Genomic DNA, 25,472 nt, shown 5'->3' with positions numbered 1-25,472 from the left:
ATTGAAAATATATATATCAAAATGGAATTTAGTTTATAATTTAGGGGTCAAATAAGATATTTTTTTATTAATTTATGCTATGTCACCCTTAACAACATTTAATGTTCAAAATCCATTTTTCTAACAAAATATAAGTTAATGTATGTTTTGTAAATTTTGAAAATAAATTTAGTCAAATATAAATTTAATTCTTTTTAATTTTTTAACTATAATTTAACGTTAGATTGAAAACTAAATTGATAGGAATTGATTGATCCTTTGTGGTCTTAATTATTTATTTTTTTTGAAGTTTAAGGACTAATTTAAATTTTGAGGAACAATTTGAATGTTTTGTGCAATAAAATAAATTGGTAAATATTTCCAATAAATGTCAAATATACACATCTTTATGGATTCAATTAAAATATTCAAAAATTTAGTGATCAAATTAAACTTTGGGCAATAGTCTAAAGTTTTTCTGTAATTAACCTACTTATTGAAAGAATTCAAATAAATTTGAAAAGAAGAAAAATCTAACGCGTTAGGAGAGGAAAAGTAAGGCCAGTGGGACCTATGGCGCCAACATCAAACTCCTGATCACAACCGTTGAAATTAGACCCACAAATTCGAATTCCAGCGAGGAATTGGTTGACTCGTTCATGGCGACTCATTTAAAATAATCAAATCCTTCACCTAAATCTCTGATTAAGAAACGATTAAAAGCAAACCTTTGAACCAAGTCTTCCAACTTACTCCTTAGAACAGGTAAAGCTCAAACTCCATCAATTTCAAAGGTAACTTTTCAACTAAAGTTTTTTTTATCAGTTCGAATTTTCCAGGTGATGGAATAGTAGTGGATCTGCTTCGATGTGATTATATTCCGAATCTGTTTCTGTTTTTCATTTTTGGTTTGGGTAAATATTTCAGTATTTTCAGATTCATAGGGATTTGTTTGTCTACAGTTGAAGATAAGCTTTCATGGCAAGAATAAAACCTCAGGCTTTGTTAATTCAAAGCAAAATGCAGAAAAGGCCACCTCGGATCGGTGTTGTTACGATTCTCTTTTGCAGCTTGATCGTTCTATTGATTTTATCGTCTTTGATTGCTACTTCCAGGCATTGGTCTCAAAGGTTTGCTTGTTCTCTGCTTTTCATATATGTTTTTTATTTCATCTGAAAGTTAATTTATGCGAAAAACGATTTTAATTATTAATTCTTGCAGATCAAGGGATCAAATAGGAACTGGATTGTCAAATTATGAGGTAATTTTTTCCCATCAAAACTTAAATCCAGCTTAATCAAACAGATCGTTGTTCATGTTTGATAGTTTTTTTTAATCTTTTAAAAAAATTAGAAAAATTAAAATTATATTCAAACGATTTTTTCCGTAAACACTAAACAAATATGTTTATAAACATATAACCAATCATGTCGACATTAATAAACTATTAAAACAAACTTTAAATGACATCTTGAAAACGCTTTGGATGTGATTCATAAACAAATTTGTTCTTGAACATAAATAAAACTTGAACTGTTCACGAATTCGTCATCGAATTGTCTGTTCATTTACAGCTTTAGTACTTCGTTAAAATGCTAAATAATTTATTTTTTGATTCAGCATGTTGATGAGATTGCAGATTCAAAGAAGTATGATCTGCCTGGCTATGTTGTAAGTTCCTCCAATGGAGTAAATGCATAAATCATGTTTAGTTGTTTCTCTATACCATTTTACCATGTTGAATCATTTTCCTTTTACAGGTTCTAAATACATCAAAAGGCTATATAACTATAGAACTCTTCAAAGATGGTTCTCCTGAGACTGTCGACAAATTTCTTGACTTGTGGTAAGTTTATCGAATATTTATGATAACCAGATTCTTGTGTGAGTATAGACATGCATAAAATAAACCGAAGATCAGAGCAATACAGTCGAGGTTAGTTAGACCTTTTCTTGTTTCCTTTAAATTAGTATGAGCTGGATACATAAATAGAGGTGGTCTTTGGAGCAGTCCATTTTTTTTAAAATTTCAAATTTTCATATAATTTAGCTTTTTTCTTTGTATTTTATATTGTTGATCTAGTTTTACATTCCTTAAAATTTTTTAATTTCATACTCCTAAATTTCTAATATATTTTAAAAGTTTATACCCTTAACATTGAATCATACATTATAGAGGAAGAAGAGATTGTAGATTCCTAATCCTTTTTATTGCTCATTTTCACCATTATTTAAAGATGATATAATAGGTTCTCAAGAATTTATGCAAAATTTTATGTTAGTGGAACGATGAAATCAGATTATCAATAGAAAATATAAAAAAATTTAAAATATATGATAATTTAAAATTTTTAAGAAAGTGACTGCCCAGCTGCCCTCATCGGTCCATCCCTGTATGTTATTATGTTTGATAGTCATGTTAACCCATACCAAAATATAAGTTTTACATACGACTCTTTAAAGATTCTTTAAATTTCTGATTTTACCAAATGTGAATAATATGGTCCATAGGAATAGTTGGATTCATTTAATAGCATCGCATGTCTTTTTTCTTTTGTCGGCGAGAGAGATTTACACAGGTGTCTTTGTTCTGAAATATTCATGTCTGATATCGGTGTTCAACGCATATTGGAATATATACTTAGATATGACTCTTGAAAGATGTTTAATTTTCACAATAATAAGTCGATATTTGTCATTCATATTCATCAAAGATCCTAAACCGAATGGATTTTGCAGTCAAAAGGGGCATTTCAAGGGCATGCCTTTCCACCACGTGATAAAAAACTATGTGATTCTAGGAGGACATTCACAAGAACTTGGAGGCATTGAAGATTGGACATCAAAAACAAAGCTTCACAGGCGGCTCCCCATAAGGTCATCTTTAATCTACATTTTCTTGGCATGCATATTATGTATGTATGTGTACGTCTATATATGTGTTTGTGTCTTTGCCCTTGCTGTGTATGTGTGTGTTTTATAACTCAAAATCTTTGCTCGTGATAAAACAGTCTAAAACATGAAGCTTTTATGGTTGGAACCACAAAGATTAAAGAAGATGGCAAGGCATTTCAGCTTTTTATCACAACTGCACCAATACCGGATTTAAACGAGAAACTAACTGTGTTCGGACGAGTCATCAAGGGCGAAGATGTGGTTCAGGTAAAGACTTGTTCTTTTTTTAGTGGTATTATCTAATCGAGTAAAATTCGACTTTACTCTATTCGAATTCAGAACACCAAGTCTAGCTTGAGCTCATTCAAGTCTTACTTTTAAGCTTGAGTTTGATTAGAAAATTACTTAAACTCGTTCGATTAATTTTAAATTGTATGATTAAAGACAAATGCTCACACAAAACCTTTAATGTTGGGCGTTTAGGAAATTGAAGAGGTTGATACCGATAGACATTACAGGCCTACATCTCCTGAAGGGATCATCAATGTGACACTGCGACAAGAAATTTGAGGGTTTTCTTTTTAACCACTGTAAAGATTTGTTTATGTTCATTGCTTTTGTATATTCGTCTAAACATCAACGTCAAAATATATTTTGAGCATATTCATGTTTAACAAATATATATATATATATTTTGAGCATGTTCATAATTATTTATATTTGTGTATGATTTATATAATAATTGATCTTTCGTAAATTAGGCAGAAATCAAATAATTCTGGCATGAAAGTATACTTCAATTGTCTCTTTATTTAAAAATTTACGATCAAATAAGTACTCTAAATGAAACAATACCTAATTAAATTTAATGCATGCTTGATTATATTTAATGCATACTCGATTCTAAAAAATATAGGAAATTGATTTCAAATAATTATAAAAATTCCAATATTTTTATAAAAAATGCTAAAACAATCTTTAATCATTACAAAAAAAATCAAAACAATCTGAAAATAAAATATAAAAAATATTCAAAATTATAATTAGTTATACAATCCAATCCATTAAGTGATTAATCCGAATCAGATGTTACATAAATCTATTATAGGGGCAACCAAATCTAAACCCTGAATGTTGTTTAAAGGGTCTAACATCTCCCATCGTCAGGGAATTCTAAGAAGATTACAAAAAAGTTTGTTAAATATGAAGAGATGCTAGATCTTAAAATAACGTCCGAGGTTTGAATCCTAATATTTTGAACGGAGCAAATTCATTAATCAACTAATAGCTCAAATACCGATAATTATACTCAAAAAAATAATTAGAAATTGTTATGAGTAAAGAAAATTTGATGCAAGGAAATAAAGTAAAACCTGAACAATTGAGTTTGTTGGAACGAGCAACTTATGTAACGGTCAGATGGAGAGATATTGCCCCCCAAAAAGAGTACATTTAAAGGCTTTAGAAAAAGGTTATGAAGACACCATTAGATTACCGAAATATAAATGCTCGAGAAAGTAGGAACGAACTCATTTAGAGTGTGGAACTCAAGCATTTCTCTTGCTACTTGCAACAGGATTTTGCTCCGAAATGATCTTCAGAACATTCACCAGTGCTCGTAGTCGGTCCCAAATGTTCAACCCGTAAAGCGCCTCGACCAGCGATTCTTGAAACTCGAACCCATTTTCAGCAACTGGATACTAGTGTTTGGCATACAAAAAGAAATATACATTCTTAGTCTCCTAAACAAAGCACTTTGTTCCAGCAAATCGCTCGAAAAGAATTCGATCTTTTCTTTTACTGGTTAAATGAGCCTAATCGAGTGAGTTTGAGCAGTTCAATCATGATCTCAAATCAAGCTCAAGTTAAATTTCAAGACTCGAATCTCAAGTCAAGCTAGAAGTTCGTAGTCTCAACATGTTAAAAGAATAATCATCAAATGAAAGCAGTAAGGATGCAAGGCTGACCTGAATGGTCTTTGGTATCTTGGTCTTTATATAAGGCCACCATCTATCCTCAACGACTGACTTCACCAGACAGCAAGCTCTTAATCCCTCAACACCGGCAAATCGCCCAAACCCACTATCTTTTACGCCACCAAAAGGCAGGGACTGGAAGAAAATTTGATGGACACTCAAGCAAATATGAAAGGTGGCTATCTTGTACACGGTAGTAGAAGGAAAAGAAGAGTACCTGGCACATGTAACTTGATGCAAAATCATTAACTGCAGCAACTCCACAATGTATTTGGGAAGCTATCTCCTTGGCACGCCTTTGACAGCCCCAAAAAACAGAACAGCCAAGCCCATATCTTGAATCATTTGCAAGCTTGACAACTTCTTCATCTGTGCTGAATTTCATTATCGGCATGATTGGTCCAAAAGTCTGCATGCCACTCGAGTTTATAACAAATTAGCACACACTCCCCACATAGACACATACACATGTTCACAGGCCTTCCTTTTCAGAGGAGTATTCATTGGTTTTCTAATCTAATAAAAATAGCAACACTTTGCTTACCTCTTCTTGCATCAACGTCATCGTGTGGTTTACATTTATGAGCACCGTCGGAGGGAAAAACTGATCAACTGCACCTTCACCTAGATGGCCGAAACTTCCACGAGCCACAATTTCAGCCCCTTTGTCTACAGCATCATCTACAAGGTGTTGAAGCTTTTCAGAATGCTCTTGCAAGCATATGTCACCCATATCATATCTTGCAGCAAGTGGTGGGCCCTATAAAAGATATCCAAATATCAGAAATCTAATTTCATTTCACAAAAGGCTGAGTTAGTTCATAAAATAATGGCAGTTCAACAATCAGTGTACCACTTGCAACTCCAGAAGTAAGCACACAATTTATAGACCTAACAGAAAGCTGTCAATGCAGTTTCTAGTTTATCAGCCACGGACTTATGCAACAACCAAATGGCCACAGATAGTGGGTAAACATTTAGATCAATGTTGTCAAGGGTGCAAGAGGCACTCTATGTGCTTAAAACCTTACAACATGCAAAAAAGCGCTACCCTGAGTGAAGTAAACCGAAATATGAATGACTGAGAGTTTTTGTAACATACATGTATGTGTATATATATAGCGCTTAAGATATACAATATACTCTAAAGTGGAGTCTAGTTTATCTACAAAACATGCAACCATTTCATCGGACGATATGCATGATTTCCTAACTGTCAATATTTGTTGTTAAATGCTCAAATATTACGAACTATAGAGTTTGATATTATCCTTTTCTTAGTAGTAAAAGTATATCAAATGAAACAAGAAAGTGAAAAATAAATGAAATTAAAGATAAAATTCAATCAGGTGGGCTTTTTTTATGCCTATCGCCTTACAAAAAAAGCATGCCAAGGCGCATTAAGCATGCGCCTGACCAAATGAACCTGACCCAAAAAGGATTGACCGATTGAGGAACTTTTATTGAAAATGCTAAGGCGAAAGGTGCAGGTAGCACATGCCTTGACAACACTGATTTAGATTTAAATTTTAAGTAACATTGTAGAGAACAAACTATTACTGGGCCAAACAGACACACATCTTTTACGGAGAATGTATCTGAAGGGACATCTTACAGCTGAAATGGACTTCACAATCTTAGCCACTTGATTGACAAATGAAGTACAAATATCCCTGTGAACATAAAATCTCTCAGCACCAGCACAGTTCTGTCCACTTGATTGAAGAGCGGCTCTAACAGCAACTTGCGCAACCTACATCATGGAAAATAGTCACTCTCAACAGCACTGATCAGTGTGCTTTCAGCTCTCAATCAAAATATAGATATGTTAAACCATATTAGTTGTCAAAACAGGTGGAAAAGGTTCCTACGTGTGGAATATCTACGTCTTCGCACACAATAAAAGCATCTTTCCCACCAAGCTCAAGTGTAACTGGTATAAGGGTCTCAGAAGCCTTTGTCATTATCTGCAATAAAAGCAAACATGTTAATCCATTTGCACTTAAAACAATAAAAGAAGTCCCATCAAGGTAAAGTACGCTTGTAAAGTAGTTTATTAGTATTAAAGAACAGTAGTTCTCAAAATATGCTTGTAAAGTATCATAACATGCTTGAAGATCACGTAACAGACAATGATAAAATCCAAACTGAATAATGGGAAGGTGAAATCAAATTTGTAATTAATATCGAGAAAATAAATAAATTTAATACAGAAAAGCCATTCATGAGATCATACCATCTTCCCTACACCTGGTGACCCAACAAATATGATTTTGTCAACAGAAGATACCAACGCTTCTCCTGTTTCAGCAAAGCTATGAAAGAGAAGTCAATTAAAATTAGATGAATAGAAACCAAGAGCATAGTATGTCCAGAATAATTGGGATAAATACATACCCTGTAATTACCTCAACCAGATTTCAGGAGCTCCAACAGCAGCAAGAGCTGCTTGGATTATCCGAAAGTAGAAACATCCAGAAAAGCTTGCATGCTCGGAAACCTACACTTACAATCACATAGTGATAAAGTGTAAAGAAATAACTGTCAACTCAAGTGAGACAAGAGAGCAGTTCTGGACTAATAAAGATAAAGGATAAAAATAGACTAAAGCATTAGGATCCATCATTAAGTACCTTAATTACCACACCATTTCCTGAGAACACAGCTGCAAGCATTGGATTAAAAATATTATGAAAAGGGTAATTCCATGAAACAATAGCCCCAATTACCCCAAGCGGGTGAAATTCCACTTTGGATATCTTGTGAAGCATTGATCTTCCAGAAGATCTGCACAAGTTCAAATGAATATTGACATAGTAACACAGAGTTTAGTGATAGCAAACACTGGTAACCAATTCCAAAATAATAGTAAGCCACTTAAAAGCTAATTTTTTAAAAAATAAGAATTGAAAATAATGCTACTGTAGAATAAAAGCATTCATTTTCAATGATTATGACACAAAGTTTGCAGACAGAACGTTGATGGCACAACAAAGCAAACGCATGCAACAAGTAACTGCTTGATTTCCACAAGCAAATAAAGGTCAGTGGAGTCTACAAATTCACTGATAATAAGTAAGATGCATGCAATTATGGATAATCTCTTGCCTGGATACAGTCAAGAATATCTAGAAAGGAGAAATAAAATTCAAAACCAGGAACTACCGGTATTCAGGCTTGAGCCACTTTTCACCCTCTGAAAGAAGCCAGGTTATCTTCTCACATGTAGTCATGATCTCTCCTAAAGAGGCATCGACCATTGTTTTCCCAGTATCACGTGAAGAGACTCTTAAGCAAGAAAATAGAACAATAGGTCACATAAAGGCATTCAAGTAACACATTTAACTTTTCTGGCATACAGAAAATAGAAAATACATAAAAGAAAATTGCAGAATATAAAGTTTTTAATGTGAGAAAAAGAGCAAATGAGAAAAGAAAAAGAAAATCACTCTCCATATAAAGAAGATAATCCTTACTCGCATATAAGCTCTTGGTGTTTAAGAATATATTTTAAAAGAATCCGCAAAAACTGTCGCCTTTGCTTGAAACTACTTCTTGCCCAAATCTTCTGTGCTTTCCGGGCTTGTGCCACACGCTCCTTGACCTAAGCATACCATAGAGACAGTTATTACAATGAGCAGTAGAAACATTATACATCCATTCACACAAACAAGCAAACACTGAAGTGATCTGTGGTCTACATGTATGTACACACACCCAGCCAGAAGCTTCGGCAAAAAAATAACAATGTGAACCATTTAGTGTCTAGCAATGAACATTTAAATACTCTTTCATTAGTAATTCTAGTAAATTTAGCAGAACACCACTAACCTCGGCAGGTGTTAATGCTGGGAAATAGCCTAAGTACTTCATAGTAGCTGGCTCATAGCATTGAACTTTTCTGTCTGATTGTTGTGTTCTTCCCCTCGGCGGTATCTGCACAGCATTTCCACATGAGATTCAAATAACCAAAAGCTACACTCTTTTGCTTATAACTCTTTTTTTTCCCTCTCCCAAAAGTAAAAGGCAATCAGTAAAAAGTACACAATCAAACACATCGGTAGATTCATAAAGCTCAACTACAAATTTATCATACACAGTTTATATTCTAAGTTTACATGCAAAATTTACTTTCAATTAACAAATCAATTTCAATCGGGTTTACCTTAGATTCATTTCATTCCAGTAACAGGAAGTCCGGAAGTATTTTATTTAAAAAGAACAGGAACATATTCCAATTTAAGATTTAATAGAAAAAAGAGAGCTTGAATTTCAACCACATTGTAATAGTTGTTTAAGTTATTTCATTAAATTGATAATCATTTATTTCATTTAAAAATAAAAAGGAACTAAGGAATTATCGTATGAAAAACTCATATTCTAATTTTACATGCAAAAGTTACACTCGATTACGAAATCAATTCCAATCGGATTTATCTTAGATTCATTTCAGTCCACTAAAAGAAAGTAATTAAAAAAAATACTCTGATTTAAGATTTAACTAGGAAATAGGTTTGAATATGAACCACATTGTAATAGCTCGCTAAGCTAATACATTAATTCGACAATCATTAAGCTCGTTTAAGTAATAAAAACAAAATTCCACAGAACAAACACAATCTTTAAAGTTCGAATTGAGTAAATTACTTTAAAAAAAGGGAAAACAAATTGGAAATTAATCAAAAATAATATAAGCAACAAAGAAATACTCACGTAAATAAAGCTGTTTTCCTGAGTTTGGTTCCCGTCATCCAACACTATATTAAAAAAATAAAAGAAAAAATTATTAGCTGCGGCAAGTAAAAGAATACTTGCAAGCAAAGAGAACAATTTATACGTATTCTCAGTATCCGTATACGTACCGTCGGAGGCATCGACATCAATGGATGGAACATTTGGGGGAATGAGCATAAGAAACGACAGATCGCATAAGCAAAGGCGAGAACGATGATCGGCCACCAAAACGCCATCATTTTCGATCTCCAGAGAGGGTAAACTTTTGATCTTGAAGATGACTGAAGAACTGCTCTCTAAGTAAACTATAAAAGGTGAGCAATTTCTTTCTGTTATTCTCGGATATGTAGTGAATTAAGATTTTTTTTTTTTATAAATGAAAGAGCGAAAATGTTTTTGATTTAAAAGGGAAAAAAATTAGATTCTGTTTTGGGACAATCGCTATCCTTTTTCAGTGAATAAGCAATGGCAATTATTGTAATTTGAATTTTTTTAGAGGTTTAGAATTAAGATGTATGTTGGTCAGGTTTCAGAAAGAGCATTTTTTTTCCAACTGAGATCTTAATATTGCATTTCTCCACCTGTTACTATTTAATTCGAGTTTAAAAGTTATTCATTTGATCTAATTTTTGTAATAAAAATTATATTTAATCTGACCTATATATATATATATATATATATATATATATTTGAGATATGATTTGTATGTATCATTTAAAATTTTATTTTTATACATTTTCAAGATAATTAGATGATAAAAAATAGACGTTTAATATTAAAATAAGAAATGAAAAGATATTTACTGAATAATAAAAAAAAGATATTCTCATATTTATTCCACACATCACCAATCTTGAAAATATAAAATTAAAAAATTTATGTTAGGTGTAAATGGATTTAATATATATATATAAACTCACTTGTAGCCTTAAAAAATTTGGATCGATATTTATTATACGTGAAACATGCTACGGTTAGAGTAATTGTTTGTTGAAATGGAAGTTGCAATTTTTACAATCTCAATCACGTCTAGACATGCACATGGCAAGCTTATTCGACACTTTGATCGTAGACGAGCCTATAAGGTAAAATCAGGGAACCATGTTGCTGACGTTTGTATGGCGAACATTTGTTTGATCCCAACTTGGTTAATTGGAATTGTCTATGGAAGTTGGAGTACCACCGAAGGTAAAAGAGTTTTCGTGTCGTGCTTTGCGCAATATTTTACCGACAAAAGATCGATTGAGGGCTACTGGGTATTGATATTGTTGAAGATTGTTCTCTTTGCTCTGCTCTCGAGGATGCTTCCCGTGCTGTTTTGCACCGTTCGTATGCAATGGATTGCTGGAGGATATGGAACCATGTTGTTGTGCTTCATAATGGATCTTTTGTTAACTGTTTTAAGGCATTAGCAGAACGGGACTCAAAGGTAGTAGTTGAGGAATTTTCTGGCGACTATGGTGGACTCGAAACGAGTTAATGTGGAGTAATCGGGCTGTTGCTTCGAGGTGCTGCTGCCAGCTGCATTGCAGTTTCATCAGGAATGGCACGCTGCTCAGTCGCAAGTTTAGGCGGTTCACGCTGCTCATTGCGTTCAACAGCCCCAGGTACCTGCTGTTGATGTATCTTGGTGTTGTTGGGTTGATGCTGCGATCTTTGAGAAGGATCGACGTCGAGGGATGGGTTCCATTGACCGATCGACTGATGTTGCGGTCTTGAAATGGATCAAGTTTTATACAAGGTTAATGTGTTATAATCCTTCTACATTTCAAATTATGTATTCTCAGTTCTGATATTAGTTTTGATCAATTAATTCTGGATAAACTACACGGACACCAAATTATGGTCATTAATTAATTTTGTCACCAAACTATTTTTTGTTTAAATTCGACTACCAAACTTTTTAATTGATTCAATCAGACCACCGCACCGTTAATTTTAATAGACTTGGTGACGTGTCCGTTAATAAAATTGGCATAATTATATATTTGATCCTTAATATTTATGTATTCTATCAATTTAGTCACTATTTTAATTCAATTAAATAATTTTAACTATCCAATTAAAACATGACACGTATCAATACATGATTAGAAGATTTATTTATAAATTTTAAATTATTTAATTAACTAATTTTTAACCAATCATGTGGTGACACATGTCACCACCCGATTGAATTGGAAAATTGAAAAATAAATATGCGCCTAGAGAGAATCAAACATGCGTCTGTGGGGGAGAGTAACCAAGCGCCCAAACTGTTGGGCCAAAGCTCCCCAGTGATTCTAACTTATAACAATTTCTATTTAACTTGTAAAAGTTTATTAATTAAAAAAAAGTTAAACAAATTATTTGTTTAAATAAATTATTTTTCTTTAACCGTTAATCGAACCGAAATTTATTTGAAAATTATTAACCAAACCAAATTAACCGTTAATCGGTTAATAATTTTAAAATAAATTTCGGTTCGATTAATGTTAAAGAAAAAATTGGTTAAATTGATTCGGTTAATAATTTTTAAATAAATTTCAATTCGATTAACGGTCAAATAATTTCAGTTCGATTAATGGTTAAAGAAAAAAAATTGGTTAATTTGATTCGGTTAATAATTTTCAAATAAATTTCGGTTCGATTAACGGTTAAGGTAAAAATAATTTATTTTATTCGATTAATTCGGTTAATAATTTTCAAATAAATTTCGATTCGATTAACGGTCAAATAATTTCAGTTCGATTAATGGTTAAAGAAAAAACTTGGTTGATTTGGTTCGGTTAATAATTTTCAAATAAATTTCGGTTCGATTAACGGATAAATAAAAATAATTTATTTTATTCAGTTAATTCGGTTAATAATTTTCAAATAAATTTGGGTTTGATTAACGGTCAAATAATTTTGGTTCGATTAATGGTTAAAGAAAAAAATTCGTTTAATAATTTTCAAATAATTTCGGTTTAATTAATGTTAAAGAAAAAAATTCAGTTAATTTGGTTCACTTAATAATTTTCAAATAAATTTCGGTTCGATTAACGGTCAAATAATTTTGGTTCGATTAACGGTTAAATAATTTCGGTTCGGTTAATAATTTTCAAATAAATTTGGTTAATTTGGTTTATTTGAAAATTATTAATCGATTAACGGTTAATTTGGTTCGGTTAATAATTTTCAAATAAATTTCGGTTCGATTAAAGGTCAAATAATTTCGGTTCGATTAATGTTAAAGAAAAAAATTCGGTTAATTTGGTTTGATTAATAATTTTTAAATTAATTTCGGTTCGATTAACGGTCAAATAATTTCGGTTCGGTTAATAATTTTCAAATATATTTGGTTAATTTGAAAATTATTAACCGATTAACGGTTAATTTGGTTCGGTTAATAATTTTCAAATAAATTTCGGTTCAATTAACGGTTAAAGAAAAAATAATTTATTTAAACAAATAATTTGTTTAATTTTTTTATCATTAACAAACTTTTACAAGTTAAATAAAAATTGTTGTAAGTTAAAACCATTGGAAAGCTTTGGCCCAACGGTTTGGGCGCTTGGTTACTCTCTTCCACATACATAGGTTTAATTCTCCTTGGGCTCATATTTAAAATTCATAAATAAATCTTTCAATCATGTATTGACACGTGTCATGTTTTAATTGGATAGTTATATTTATTTAATTGAATTAAAATAGTGACTAAATTGATAGAATATGTAAATATTAAGGATCAAATATATAATTATGCCAATATTATTAACAGACACGTCACCAAGTCTGTTAAAATTAACGGTGCGATGGTCTGATTGAATCAATTAAAAAGTTTGGTGGTCGAATTGAGACAAAAATAGTTCGATGGTAAGATTGATTAATGACTATAGTTTGGTGGTCTCCCGTGTAGTTTACCCATTAATTCTATTAAATTATTTGAAGTTTTTTATTCTTTTAATATTCCGTGAATTTTTAAAAAAGATGTATAATGTTCATTCGGAAATGACAAAAATATATGGTAATTTATCTCTTTAATCATTCACCTATTCTTGCATTTCTGTTTTGATCATTCAACTATTTGTTTTCAAAACCATACTAAATGTTACAGTTCATTTTTTAGTTTGATCACATATAATTAGATTTAATTATTGATCGAACTGAAATGATGAAATTATGATCGAATTGATACAATGAATAACCTAATTATGGGTGATCAAAATAGAAAAATTTAACGTTAGGTATAATTTTGAAAAAATAAATAATTAGGTGACTAAAAAGGAAATACCAGAATAAGTAGGTGACTAAATAGGTAGTTTACCCAACGAATATAATAACCATTATCGAACATGCACAATAGTCACCGTTTGATCTAAATCAAAATCCTTCCGGTTCTCCATCAAGCGGTTTCAAAAAGATCGGAACACCATAGACCAACCACAAACCGTATACTCCACGCTTGAACAAGACTTTTTCCAGATATCGTCCCTATTCTTTCACTAAACTCACGCTCCTTTCGTTTTCCATCTTCGTGGATTCCCTATTTATCTGGCTGTTTTCCATTCTTGAAGTCGGAAAAACAAACTGAGATTTTCTCAGCATGAAGTAACACAGATCAATCCATAAGAAGAAGAAAATACACAAAAATTCCAAAAAACTTCTTAGCGAATATATCTTCGTTGAGAAGAGAGAGAGAGAGAGAGAAATGGCGGCGGCTGAACGGAGAGTAGGGGTGGCTATGGATTTCTCACCGAGTAGCAAGAATGCGTTGAAATGGCCAATGAAAAACGTTGTCCGGTCATCTTATCCTTATTATCATTCGGCCTACACGTATTTAGTGACGGATTTAGAAACTTAATAATAGAAGTCTATTTTTTTTTAAATAATAATAAATATGTAAAAATTATAATTTTTTCTTTTTTTTACACATTAATCTAAATTTAATTACAAATTCAAAATAATAGGATACACTTTACTCATATGGGGCAGTGCATCCGCCACTGAGCGCACTATGAGAGGGGCGAGATGCAACTCTGGGAAGTAACCGGTTCACGTATATCATCTCTCCCTCTCCTTTTTTTTTCTTTTGGTATATTATCTAAATGATGACCCAATTTTTAAGTTGTTAACGTTTTGGTCACCCAAAAATTTCTTCCAATTTTGTCACTTAAATTTTGAAGTGCTAAAAATGGTTAATGTTTCAATTACTCAATTTTCAGGCTGCTGACATTTTGACCACCCAAATAATTTTCTCTTTCAATATTTTAGCAACCAAACCATTAAATTCCTTAATAAATATATAACATATTAGTATTAGTTTCCAAAATTTAAGTCATAGATCAAATCCAAACAATAATAATGATTTTAAAGTGAAGTTTATATTTCTCACATTTTTATCCTATTTCGTATTTAAATAAAGTAACAAATATTCTAAAATAAAACTCAAAATCTAAATCATCAAAACTGAATCCATGAAAATTCAAAATCATATGAATCGAGTATTTGTATTATTCAATTTTCCTTTCTATTTAGTTATAAACTAATAAAAAGAAAATTTATATACTTTTAAAAAAAATTATTAGACAATTATTTTTTTTGCATGTAGTTTAAAAAAACGAGTAGTAGAAGAAGGAGAATATAATAATTATTAAAATATAATATATATTAATTATTTTTCTTAACCAATACAATTTATTTTTCTTATAGTTAAAGAAAAATATTAGAAAATATAGATAAAGAACAAGAATCAAATTATTGTTAAAATATAATATAATATAATATAATATAATATATATTAAGTCGTTTCATTAGACAATAAGAATTATTTGTTTTTTCTTATAGTTTAAAGAATGGAAACAAGTCAAAAAATAAAGAAAAAAGGATGGAATTATGGTAAAATTATTACTAATGTATTTAGTTTAAATTTGTCACCAAGAATTTAATCTTTAACAGAAAAATTAATAGCTGTATGAAAAAATTAACCACTGTTAGGGATCTAATGTTTTGAAGACCAAAATATTAATGCCTTAAAATTGAGTGATTAAATTAAAAGATTCTTTTAAATGACCAAAACGTTAACGTACTAAAACTTGAACCACCATTTAGATAATTTAACTTTTTACCTTTTTTGTTATTTCAATTTAAGACTTAAATTTGTATTATTAACATATATCATTTTAATTTAGTATGTGTATATTTTATTTTTATTAAACAATTACCTTTTGCTTGTAGTTTAAAAAATGAAGGAGAATATAACTATTATTAAAATACAGTATATATTAATTATTTTTATTAACCAATACAATATTTTTTGCAGTTTAAAGTAAAAAAATAATAAAAAGTGTAGATAAAAAATAAGAATCAAATATTGTTAAAATATAATTTAATATATATTAAGTATTTTTATTTCACAATAAGAACTATTTTTTCCTTGTAGTTTAAAGAAGAACAGCTGTCGAGAAATAATAAGAAAAAAACAATGGAATTAAGATAAAAAAATTAGTACTAAGATATAAATAATAAATTAATTCTAAATTTATGACCAATAATTTAATATATAACCAAAAACACTATAGTTGGATAATTAAAATATTGTCTATTGTTCGGAATTTATTGTTCGGATGATCAAGATGCAAAAGTCTTGAAATTTGAGTGATTAAATTGAAAATAATTTTTAAATGACCAAAATAACAGTGTACTAAAAGTTGAATGACGATTTAGATTGTTTACCTTTTTTAACTTTTTGTTATTTCAAGATTCAAATACAAATTATTATATTGAATTCATGCTTTTTTAAATTATTAAATTACGATCAATTCTAAATTAGTTAAATTTAGATTAATAAATTATTATTTCGTATAATCAAATAAAATTACTTTTGAATTAAAATTGAATTTTTCAATTCGAGTTATAATTAAAAGTTGTAATCTAATATATATATATATATATGGGGTGTTTTAAAATTCCTTAGATAATGTGATGGTAGAAAAAAATGACTAAAATAAATTAAAGTGGAATAAATAATGTATAGGAAAAGATGACCTGGTCTTTAGACGTCTCTTGGGTTTTTATTATGTTAAGATTAATTTAAAAAAATCTTATTTTTCGAATGTCTTTCTAAAATGTCAAATGATTCAATCATTTTTTCACGTTAATAATTCATCTCACCTTAATTTAGAAAATAATTTTTCCAACCTTGAATAATTTTTTCCCAAATCATTATTTCATCGAATTTGTCATATGTATATATAATGGTAGTTGTTAATTGTGCTCTCGTATTTATTCTTGATTAGTTGTTGATTAATTTATTGAAGCTTTTATCCCTTTGATGGAGCTGTCCGATCCTGCTATCATGAAGAAGTACGGAGTCAAGCATGACCCTGAAATCGTAGACTTCGTTAGCGGCCTTGCTCAGCAAAAAGAAGTAACATTTCTTCACCCAAAATCTTTCATCAATTTCTATTATGAGTTTAGTAATAAAAACATATTTTTTAAAAAAAAGAACGAATATATTGTTTAAAATATTATTATAAATTAATAATTCTTTATTAAAAATAAATATATATTTAGTGTAATTTTATAGAATTATATTTTTAATCCTCAAAATTTATATATTCTATCGATATTGTCTTAATATAAAGTAATTTAATAATTTTAGCAGTTCATATTTAAAAATCCTATCAATTTAGGGGGTTGTTTGTTTACTTCAAACTGATTAAGCGCTGAATGATTCAAATACTGAATGATTCAAATGCTTAATGATTCAGAGGCTCTGTATGGATTAGCTCTGAATGTGACATGCTGTTTGATAATGGCTCTGAATAATTCAAAATGTACTTTTGTGCTGAATCATTTAGCACTATTTTGTTGAATCAGTCATCACTGAATCATTCAGAGATGCGAAACAAACGCGCTGAATGCTGAACGGTTCAGCATTCAGTGTTGAATGGTTCCATTAAGAGGCAAACAAACAATCTTTTAGTCTTTATTTGTGATATTTTCAAATAAGATGAGCTCATCAGATCAAAACAGTAGTTAGATTATTGTATTATATCGTAAATCAACAACAAATTAATGTTAAATTGTTATTATACTTTAAAAGTAATATAATATTTCTATGGAAAAACAAGTAATTTAAGAGAAGAATAAAGATTAAAATGATTGAATTTTTAAATATAAAAAATTAAATTTATTGAATTATTTCGAATCAAGATCAATTTTATAAATTATAAAATTTTTAAAGATTAAAATTATTATTCTATCCTGTATTCAATGATAAAATGATTTATTTGTAGTAATATTTTAATTGAATGGTATAATTATTATCAAATTTATAGTTAAATAATTTAACATATTTTTTTTCTTCTGAAAATTGGGTATGATTCTCAGATTGATGTTCTGATGAAAGTATATTGGGGTGATCCACGTGAGAAGTTATGTGAGGCCATTGATGGTATCCCTCTCATCTGCATGATTGATGATTGTAGGAAATAGAGGCCTCGGCAAGCTTAAAAGGTTTACATATTTCATCAAAACAATCTCACTTCATAATTTGTTAACTTTATATATATATAAAGAACTAATGTTTTATGAAATAAGCTTTGCAAATTTATAGCAACTTATTTTTTGCCTTATGATATTTTTGCCTTTAAGCTTTTTAAAAAAAAAAAATTTCAGTCGTTAAATATATATTTTTTAAATTTTTAATTTTTTTGTTGAATTGAACCAATTAATGGTAAAAAGTAATAGATTTCTAATAATTTGTATATTTATTTTTATAAAATTTAGTATTTTTTTCTAATTTTATAGTTTATTATATTTTTATAAAAATACCTCAAGCTTTTAACTTAGTTTAGTGGTTAAATCTTAGACCTTTGTAAGTTCGAATCTCACCTAAAATATTCTTATTTCTCTCATTTTCTTATTAATAAGATGATAAAATGTGTATATAACTTATTGGATGATATTTATTTATTAAAAAAATGACATATAAACATGTCACATCAAATCAGCTTTAGTTAATGACATGTTGACTCGGTGATCGAAAATGAAAATTTTCCTCAGCAATAATAATTTTAATAGAAGTTTTTCAATTATAATAACCAAAGTAAAAAATGTATTAAAATTTTAGTGACAGTTAGAGCCCGTTTGAATCAAGTATTTTAGGATTCTTGGTAGGTATATTTTTTTTCTGACTAAGAATACTATGTTTGGTTGGAATTCTTTCCAAAGGAGGGTAATATTTCTTTTCCAAGTGTATTTATTCCTGGAATGTTATTCCCACATATCCATTAGGTATTCTTTTATTCCTGTTTATCTCTGTAATGTCTTCTTCTCCCCGTGAGAGCTTGCCTCCCTCTGCGAAAAATTCATCGTTCTCCTAGTAATATTTCTTCTCCTCTCCCTTTCTTTATAGTGTTTTATTTGTTTAATTTTTTCAGGGTTTCAAGCACGTAATTTTTCTTTTCACTATTTCCTGGGTTTCGATCTTTACTTGTCTGAGTTCGTTCTCCAATCACACTAAGTTTTTTTTGGCTGAAATTCGATCTTATGATTTTTCTTAAATGTTGTTTTAACGATTTTAGTAGGATAGTGAACTCTATGTTTGATTTTTCTGTTTGATTACTGAGAAACCGTGGAGAACGTGGAGAGACGATCGATTAGCTCAACTGATATGACCTGAATAGTAGTGCATTTTTCCATTCATTTCTTTTATAATTATTGAAAACTTAGTTGTTGGAAACGAAATTTATAGCTCCACAGAGAATATCATATATGTAGTTGTCTTTCCCTTTCTCCACATTTCCTCTTTAATGAAATACAGAAGATTAGTTTGTTTAAGATGATACTGAATCAATTACACTGACTATTTCTGTTTTTCTTTTGCTCTCGTCTTTTGGCCTAAAAACTTTTGCATTATCATGGCTGATGCGAATTTGGTTTTGTTTTATTGATGTTATTTGGATGATTTGTCAAGGGATTGTAGTCTTTTCTTACTTTGCAAAATTTCCTTAATTTGAATACTTTGAAATGGTTTCAAGGCCCAAAGTTTTTGAATTAATTTATTATGGTTTTCCCCGCTTTTAAAACTTCATAAATAGTAAGACATGCTACATTGTTTACGGAGAACAGTTTATTTGGAGCAATATTTTTAAAACATCAATCTTGTTTACGAACTTCCCTTTTTTAGTTTGTCTAAATGAAATGTGTAACTTATGTAGGTCCATTTAGTTGTTTTAACAGATAATAACTTGATCTATATTTTCGTGGTTTGTAGTAGCAACATATTGGATTATGTTATCTTTATTTTTGCGCATATGTGTATGTGCTTCCCCATATCAGTACGTTATGGCGTACTGGTTTTAGGAACTTAGAGTAGAAATGTATTGATTATAGGTCAATGATGCTCCGCTAAATGTTAATTGGTTCAAAATATTAGTAATTACAGATCATTAATGATGGAATGTTTGGAAATATTATTCCATTTATCGTCTACTGTATTTTTAATCGAAATTTAAAATCAAATTTGGTATCTGGTTGCATTACATGTCTGTCTTCTATCAACTGGAAATTATAATGTGTATCTGGTTGCAGTCTTCTATCAACGGATCAGCAACAAATCTTCCAGACAGTAGTGGACGTTCTTTTGCAATATCTTTCTCTGGTCAGTCTGGTACAACCTCTCTTGTTTTCCATCATGCTGGTGGGTATATTTTACTGGATTTCCACACAACTAAGTTCTTCGAAACTCATGCTATTGTTTGTTTTGCAGGCAATATTCAGGGCTTGCATAATATTCATGGTAGCTTTAATGTTCCCAACATGCCTGGTACACTCACATCAAGAAACTCAACATTAAGTAATGTTCCAACTGTTGGGGTTCAACAACCTACTGAAAGCTTTTCTGGTGGAAGATTTGCATCAAATAATCTTTTTGTTTCTCTTTCTCAGGTGCCTATAATATTCCCATCATACTGTGATTTAACTTCCTATGATTGTTGCAACAGAATTTATTTATGTTTCCTTCACCCTTCATGCATGTCTTTGGGACAAAAACAAATAAAAAATGAAAATCAATAGGAAGGAATAGAATCTTACATTCTTGTAACATGTACTTCATTTTCTTATGAATGCCATTTTACAGTTATCTCATGGCAGCTCCCACGGACATTCAGGAGTAAAAAATAGGGGAGGTAGTGTGTAGGAAACCTGGATTTAATAGCAAACAATGGATTTTCTGCTTGAAATGACTCTAGACAGTTTAATTGTTTGGAGCTAAGGCTTACCTTAACAACGAGTTAAATTGGAGATGCCAATCAATGTGATAGCCTCCTACTTGTAGATTTCTGCTTGGCTGTGTGTTACCAATGTGATTTTTAAAAGCCTTTACTTGTAGATTTTTGCTTGGCTGTGTTTATAGTTAAATGAGAGTCTCACTGGCTCTGTTTTTAAAAGATTGCATTCTTTTTTCGGTTGTGTTTGGTAGAGAAATCGGTCGATGGGAAAAAAAAATGGTGATGATGCTTCAATACCGATCGAAATTGGTTCTTCGCATCCTGGTATTCCATTATTTACTTCTTCTATTCTCCCCCGCCCCCCTTTCCTTTCATTTGTTTATGTTGTTCATTGATTTATCAGTCAGAGACCTGTTTGGTTGGTTCTTTTTTATTATTTGATTTTTGTTTTGAAAATATTGAAAACAAATGATGTGTGTGATTATGAAGCTATATTTGGAAGAATTATGCATCAAATATGTAACTTTTCATTGAAAATATGAACTGCAATCATAGACCCTTGATATTTTCAGGTGCCACAACAAAGAAATGGTAAAGAATGTGGGAACTTTATTCTCTATTTCATAAAATCATTTATCGAAAGCGCCCCGGAGAACTTTAGCATTGAAGGCTACCCTTACTTTGTATATTCTTTATTTAGTTTAAAAAGTGTATTTTTTCGATTGTGGATTATAAGTATGATGTTGAGGTACGAATTGTCTATTTTACTTTGCAGATGAAAAATGACTGATTCAGTGTTGAAGAAGTGGAACGCTTTTGTGAGAGTCTCGATTCTCCGACATGTGATTTTCATTAACTTTAGAAATGACATTTTTTATGAGCCTTTTTATGTGATCGATTAGCTTAGATGAGTGTAGATCAGCATCTATGAACTCTTTGTATGAATCTCGTTTCATTTATGAAGCATATTTTTTCAAATGTGGATTATAAGTACTAATTGCCCATTTTACATTGTTGATGAAAAAGAACTGGTTCAATGTTGAAGCAGTGGAACGCTTTTACGAGAGGCTTGATTCCTCGACAAGTGATTTACGTTAGTTTTATGTAATATAAATTCATGAGATAAATAATAATGATAAAGTATGCAGAATTAAGTATAAATATAAAAGATAAATAAATAAATTATTGTATATATAAGATATAATAAATATTATATCTTAAATAACAAAAATAAATTACAACTTTTTATTATTATGAATATTTATGAAGAATTTTCACAAGGTAAACATTTTGTTAAATGTTGATGTAAAATTTTAATATATTTTTACATTAATTATGTAAATTTTAATATTAATTAAAATTAAAATAATACATGATATATTTAAATACTCAAGTAATATATTATCAATAAATAGAATTTTTATATAAATAATTTTTATTTAAATATTTAGAATTTTATTTGTTAAAAAATATAGAACAAAGATAATTTGGTAAAATATATATTCCTGTAATTTTTTATTCATGTAATCTTTTATTTCTTTAACCAAACCTTGTAATCTTACATTCCTGCCAAATCAATCAAATACAGTAATTTAACATTTCAAATAATCTTATTCCTTAATAATTTTTTATTCCTACTGATAATTTTACAGCTTTGTAAGTTTAGTAGACAAAAATAAAGAAATTGAAAATTAAAATGGAGAGGAAAAATAAGAAGGAAAATTCATACTCGCAGTATCCTTTACCAAAGCCATTTCTGGAAGAGCAAAACCCTCCGGTTTTTTCAGTCCTTGTAATTGGACAAGTGTTTGCATTTATTCTTTATTATTTTTCTTCATTTTTTTGTTGCTTTTTCTTACCCTTTGTTTGTTTAGTAGGAAAATCTTGTAGTCAGCTTTGATCTTCAAATGTGTGAACTTTGAAGCTAGTTTCTTGGGAAATATAATCTTTTGTTAAGCTCCAAGTTGTAGTTTTTAGGGTGAAAAATGCAGTCTTTGAGAAATTTAGACTTATAAAGGATCAAAGATGAGTAAATAAGTGTGAGATTTAGAAATCTGCTGAAATTTCTACATTCTTTTTTCATTTATTGCAAATATTATGATTGAATTTCTTTTGTGGTTTCCATTGCTTTCTAAATTTTTTCCACTTGTCTGTTTTTAGCTTACTTTTGTCATTTGGTGTTTAAAGAGTTGGATTCCGTGGCCATTATGGAAAGCATTGGTGGGTCGGAGTTAGCCGTAGCTAGAGGAGTGGCGTTTCACGCCGTCGGCGCGTGACTCCGCAGCTGTTTATTCATAATTACATTTTAATGTCATCACCAAACCCAACCATAAGTTGTAGTGGAAGTGAAGAGCAAAATTTAAAGAATGGTTCTAAATTTGGATGTGAGAATAAGCTGAAATTTAAGCTCAACCTTGGTTGGGTTACGCGTACTATCCACACTACCTTCACATCTGATCATGCCTTTGGTGGTGAGCCTATCTTAATTAAGTCTTCCCATTTCTCTGATGTTGCTGCGGAACCTTGGTTGGGTTACGCGTACTATCCACACTACCTTCACATCTGATCATGCCTTTGGTGGTGAGCCTATCTTAATTAAGTCTTCCCATTTCTCTGATGTTGCTCGGAACGGAGAAAATTCCCTTTTCCTGGTATTTTCATCTAAATCCTACTGTGCAGTCTGCTTATACCGTTTGTATAGAATTTATTCATCATGATATGCAATCTATTGTTGAAATGATCCTTCTCTAATCCATTTATCATTGCTATGGGAAGAGGCTTCTCGAACAGGTTTCGGGAATGCAAGTCTTTGATCTAGTCTCATTGTCATATCTTGTGTGTATATATAGATTTATCATGTCTGATTTGTTCTTTGGGTATTCTTTATAAAACAATTTAACTTTTTTTTTGAGCTGATGGTTTGTTGCATTAACAATCACAGCAGAGCAAGAAAGGCTCCTATCTTCCTGGTAAGGGAGGAGGCTATGGAGTTCAATGGAAGGATTTATCCAGAAGTGGCTCTAGTTACGGAAAGGGGCTTGAGAATGAAACTGACAGAAACGAGCCAACTCGTAAGAGCAAGCGGTTCCTAAGAGGCGTGTCTTGGATGTGGGTATAAATAGTGATGATGATGATGGAGAAGACGAGGAAATCCGTTATCTAGGGAGACTGAACGCATCAAATGGTCTCTCGAATCATAAAGATGAAGAGGACGCGGGAAATAGGATATATGGTGCTATTTTCGAGGATAGAGATTACGTGGAAGAATACGAGTGTGAATCCGACGATGAGCAGAAGCTGGGAAGGGGACCGTTTGATTTGTTTGTCGAAGGATGAACCGAAGCAACTCCCAGTACACACAATCGAGGTCTTCAATCCTGGAAAGATTTTTTATCTGGTTCAGCTGCCGGTCTTGTTGAGTTCCCCAACGGCTGCACCACCTAAAAGTTAGCAACTCCCTCACTCGCTACTTCATTTACTTCCTTTTGTTCTTTCCCCTACTTTAATCTTCTCTCACTCAACTCCCTTTTACTAAACTTGGGTTGGTAATAATTATTCAGCTGCAATGTGTTTTTAAGTATGTTTGAGCTTAAAATGCTAAACGTCGTTGAATTGTTTGTTTTATAAATGATCATTGATTATAGAACAAAAAGGAAAACTTTCTGAAGTGGAGCTACAGTTGAAGAAGGCCGAGGCTGCACAGAGACGAAGAATGCAGTCTGAGGGATGCCGAGGTATTACCCGTTGTTTCTCTTGTTCCTTTGATTAATTTTACTACTGCTTCACGATCATTCTAGAAATGGTATTTTAGTAGGGTCTTTGAATTGTCTTAGGTTGAGGCAATCAAAAAAATACTCGGTCCAGATGAAAAAGCAGAGGGACGAGTTTGCACAGGTCCGTGACCCTTTTTAGGTATCATGCATCTTTCTGTCTGCTTTGTAGAATTCTCATTCATTTTGAAGTTGTAATCCATACAGGGAAAGGCTACCAAATCCGAAACTCTTGCATCAAACACGGTGAGATGGGTTATGAGTCCTAGTGGAACAACGGTTATATTTTCTGAAGACATTGGTCTACCACCGCTATTCAATTTGGTGCCATCAAGGTACTCTTACAAATCCATTTGTCTTGTGCTTTTGATGACATATATATGCTTTTAATGGTCATTTCTTCGTGTTAAGCATTTCTTTACCCTCTAGTTATCCCCAACTATGAGAAAAATGCGCCAGTCCGAATTGTACAAATACATACAAGTATTGAGATTCCAAGTTGAAGCTTACATTATGCTGTCTTGGTTGCTACAAAGCATACATGCAAAACCTCAACCTTGGATTGCATGTTGAGATTTGTCCCTCCCATATCACTGACCGATGCGGAAGCCGGAAATGGTTCCTTTACATCATTTACGAGATGATAATGGAAGGTGACCATTGATGTATGCTGTTTTTCTCTTCTAATGTCCGGAAATGTGTTCATACTTAGTTCGAAGTATTATTTTATTATATATATGATTAAGGAAAAAATGTAAGTCAAATTAATTGGCTGTCAATCCCAAAGCTCCAGCCTGCATTGTAAGATCTCATTCCCATGTCCTATTCAAAGCTATTTGATCTCGTTTCTTGTTTTACTTGCCATTCTATGTTTTTCTTAGTGCTTGTAATCATGCAGTTGTCTGATTCATTACTTC

General features: G+C 31.0%; 2 protein-coding genes, 1 long non-coding RNA gene and 1 other non-coding gene across 5 annotated transcripts; 2 read left to right on the top strand and 2 right to left on the bottom strand.

The window, feature by feature from the left end:
- The first annotated feature begins 612 nt into the window (after positions 1 to 612).
- On the top strand, positions 613 to 3,575 carry LOC120158498 (peptidyl-prolyl cis-trans isomerase CYP21-4-like). Of its 2 annotated transcripts, none has more exons than XM_039169325.1 (8): positions 613 to 773; positions 942 to 1,109; positions 1,201 to 1,240; positions 1,603 to 1,650; positions 1,740 to 1,825; positions 2,719 to 2,856; positions 2,991 to 3,141; positions 3,358 to 3,575. In XM_039169325.1, exons 2-8 carry the CDS (start codon positions 958 to 960, stop codon positions 3,442 to 3,444), a joined length of 702 nt encoding a protein of 233 aa, XP_039025256.1. In that variant the 5' UTR covers positions 613 to 773; positions 942 to 957; the 3' UTR covers positions 3,445 to 3,575. The 2 variants fall into 2 exon arrangements, with proteins under 2 accessions (XP_039025256.1, XP_039025251.1); XM_039169320.1 differs by having other exon boundaries at positions 1,600 to 1,650.
- Positions 3,576 to 4,395: 820 nt separating this feature from the next.
- On the bottom strand, positions 4,396 to 9,937 carry LOC120158487 (aldehyde dehydrogenase 22A1-like). The gene is given in 16 exon segments (XM_039169311.1): positions 4,396 to 4,574; positions 4,842 to 4,985; positions 5,068 to 5,259; positions 5,395 to 5,610; positions 6,466 to 6,603; positions 6,722 to 6,817; positions 7,087 to 7,165; positions 7,248 to 7,272; positions 7,275 to 7,350; positions 7,484 to 7,637; positions 8,016 to 8,138; positions 8,327 to 8,454; positions 8,682 to 8,786; positions 9,564 to 9,607; positions 9,713 to 9,763; positions 9,766 to 9,937. Coding segments are annotated over 16 exon segments (1,782 nt in total). The 5' UTR covers positions 9,824 to 9,937; the 3' UTR covers positions 4,396 to 4,421.
- A 10,235-nt stretch (positions 9,938 to 20,172) lies between these two features.
- Positions 20,173 to 20,253, bottom strand: LOC120159634. Its single transcript, XR_005519372.1, has one exon. It is a non-coding gene; the product is annotated as a small nucleolar RNA snoR35 (small nucleolar RNA).
- A 3,071-nt stretch (positions 20,254 to 23,324) lies between these two features.
- LOC120158480 lies at positions 23,325 to 25,321 on the top strand. Its single transcript, XR_005519233.1, has 6 exons — positions 23,325 to 23,436; positions 23,727 to 24,231; positions 24,430 to 24,519; positions 24,619 to 24,679; positions 24,763 to 24,890; positions 24,985 to 25,321. It is a non-coding gene; the product is annotated as an uncharacterized LOC120158480 (long non-coding RNA).
- The last annotated feature ends 151 nt before the right edge of the window (positions 25,322 to 25,472 follow it).

This window comes from Hibiscus syriacus, unplaced genomic scaffold (assembly GCF_006381635.1).
Source record: "Hibiscus syriacus cultivar Baekdansim isolate YM2019G1 unplaced genomic scaffold, ASM638163v2 tig00002841_pilon, whole genome shotgun sequence".
In the NCBI taxonomy this organism is placed as follows: domain Eukaryota; kingdom Viridiplantae; phylum Streptophyta; class Magnoliopsida; order Malvales; family Malvaceae; genus Hibiscus; species Hibiscus syriacus.
Note: the sequence above shows the minus strand (reverse complement) of the source record. Positions and strands in the feature narration are given on the sequence as shown.

Coding starts and splice junctions, on each gene's coding strand:
- LOC120158498 (XM_039169320.1), top strand. CDS start 958: ATGGCAAGAATAAAACCTCAGGCTTTGTTAATTCAAAGCAAAATGCAG. Junction 2,857..2,990: donor CACAGGCGGCTCCCCATAAG/GTCATCTTTAAT, acceptor GTGATAAAACAG/TCTAAAACATGAAGCTTTTA. Junction 3,142..3,357: donor AGGGCGAAGATGTGGTTCAG/GTAAAGACTTGT, acceptor TTGGGCGTTTAG/GAAATTGAAGAGGTTGATAC.